This window comes from Macaca thibetana, chromosome 20 (assembly GCF_024542745.1).
Source record: "Macaca thibetana thibetana isolate TM-01 chromosome 20, ASM2454274v1, whole genome shotgun sequence".
Classification (NCBI taxonomy): domain Eukaryota; kingdom Metazoa; phylum Chordata; class Mammalia; order Primates; family Cercopithecidae; genus Macaca; species Macaca thibetana.
This window is the reverse complement of record NC_065597.1, coordinates 11,671,870-11,673,216: the sequence shown is the minus strand read 5'-3', so window position 1 is coordinate 11,673,216 and position 1,347 is coordinate 11,671,870. Positions and strand designations below refer to the sequence as shown.

At 42.7% G+C, this 1,347-nt stretch overlaps 1 protein-coding gene across 1 annotated transcript; it reads left to right on the top strand.

The window, feature by feature from the left end:
• Positions 1-230: 230 nt before the first annotated feature.
• On the top strand, positions 231-584 carry LOC126944096 (60S ribosomal protein L35a-like). The gene has a single exon (XM_050773391.1). It carries the CDS (start codon positions 240-242, stop codon positions 582-584), a length of 345 nt encoding a protein of 114 aa, XP_050629348.1. The 5' UTR covers positions 231-239.
• The last annotated feature ends 763 nt before the right edge of the window (positions 585-1,347 follow it).

Genomic DNA, 1,347 nt, shown 5'->3' with positions numbered 1-1,347 from the left:
CCCTGTCTCTACTAAAAATACAAAAATTAGCTGGGTGTGGTGGCATGCACCTGTAATCCCAGCTACACGGGAAGCTGAAGCACAAGAATTACGTGAACTCTGGAGCTGAGATCATGCCACTGCACTCCAGCCTAGGCAACAGAGTAAGAGTCCATCTCAAAAAAATAAAAATAAAAATAGCTTCCTGCCATCTTGGATCATGTGGAAGCCTACTGGGAACAGGACTTCTAAAAGAAAATATGTCTGGAAGGCTGTGGTCCAAGGCCATTTTTGCTGGGTATAAGCGGGGTCTCCAGAACCAAAGGGAGCACACAGCTCTTCTTAAAATTAAAGATGATTATGCCCGAGATGAAACAGAATTCTATCTGGACAAGAGACGCACTTATGTATACAAAGCAAAGAACAACACAGTGACTCCTGGCGGCAAACAAAACAAAACCAGAGTAATCTGGGGAAAGGTAACTCAAGCCCATGGAAACAGTGGCATGTTTCATACCAAGTTCCGAAGGAATCATCCTGCTAAGGCAGGAAGCCTGTCATGGGGACACAGAATCCGAGTGATGCTGTACCCCTCAAGGATTTAAACTAATGAAAAGTCAATAAATAAACATGGATTTGTGCTCTCGTAAAAAATAAATAAAATAAAATAAAAATAAAAAAGATTTAAAACTTTTGTGCTTCAAAATGCACTGCTACAAAAATGAAGAAGTATGGGCCAAGTGCAGTGGCTCACACCTGTAGTCCCAGCACTTTGGGAGGCCGAGGTGGGAGGATCAGTTGAGGTCAGGAGTTCAAGGCCAGCCTGGCCAACATGATGAAACCTCGTCTCTACTAAAAATACAAAAATTAGCCAGGTGTGGTCGTGGGCACCTGTAATCGCAGGTACTTGGGAGGCTGAGGCATGAGAATGTCTTGAACCCAGAGGCAGAGGTTTCAGTGAGCTGAGATGGTGCCACTGCTCTCCAGCCTGGGAGACAGAGCAAAACTGTCTCAAAATACAAAAACAAAACCAATAAAAAGGGTAAAGAATTTGAAGAGACACTTCACCAAACAAGATGTTTGGATGGCAAGTAAGCATATGAAAAGATGCTCAACATCATTAGTCATTAGAGAAGTACAAATTACAATTACAATGAGATACTACTACACACCCACTAGAATGGCTAAAATTAAAAAGACTGACCATACCTTGTGTTGACAAGGATATAGAGCAGCTGCAACTCTCATAAACAGCTGGTGTGGATAGAAAATGGTTCAACCACTTTGGAAAACAGTTGGCAGTTTCTTTAAAAGTTGAACATACGGCTGGGTGCAGTGGCTCACGCCTGTAATCCTAGCACTTTGGGA

Coding starts and splice junctions, on each gene's coding strand:
- LOC126944096 (XM_050773391.1), top strand. CDS start 240: ATGTCTGGAAGGCTGTGGTCCAAGGCCATTTTTGCTGGGTATAAGCGG.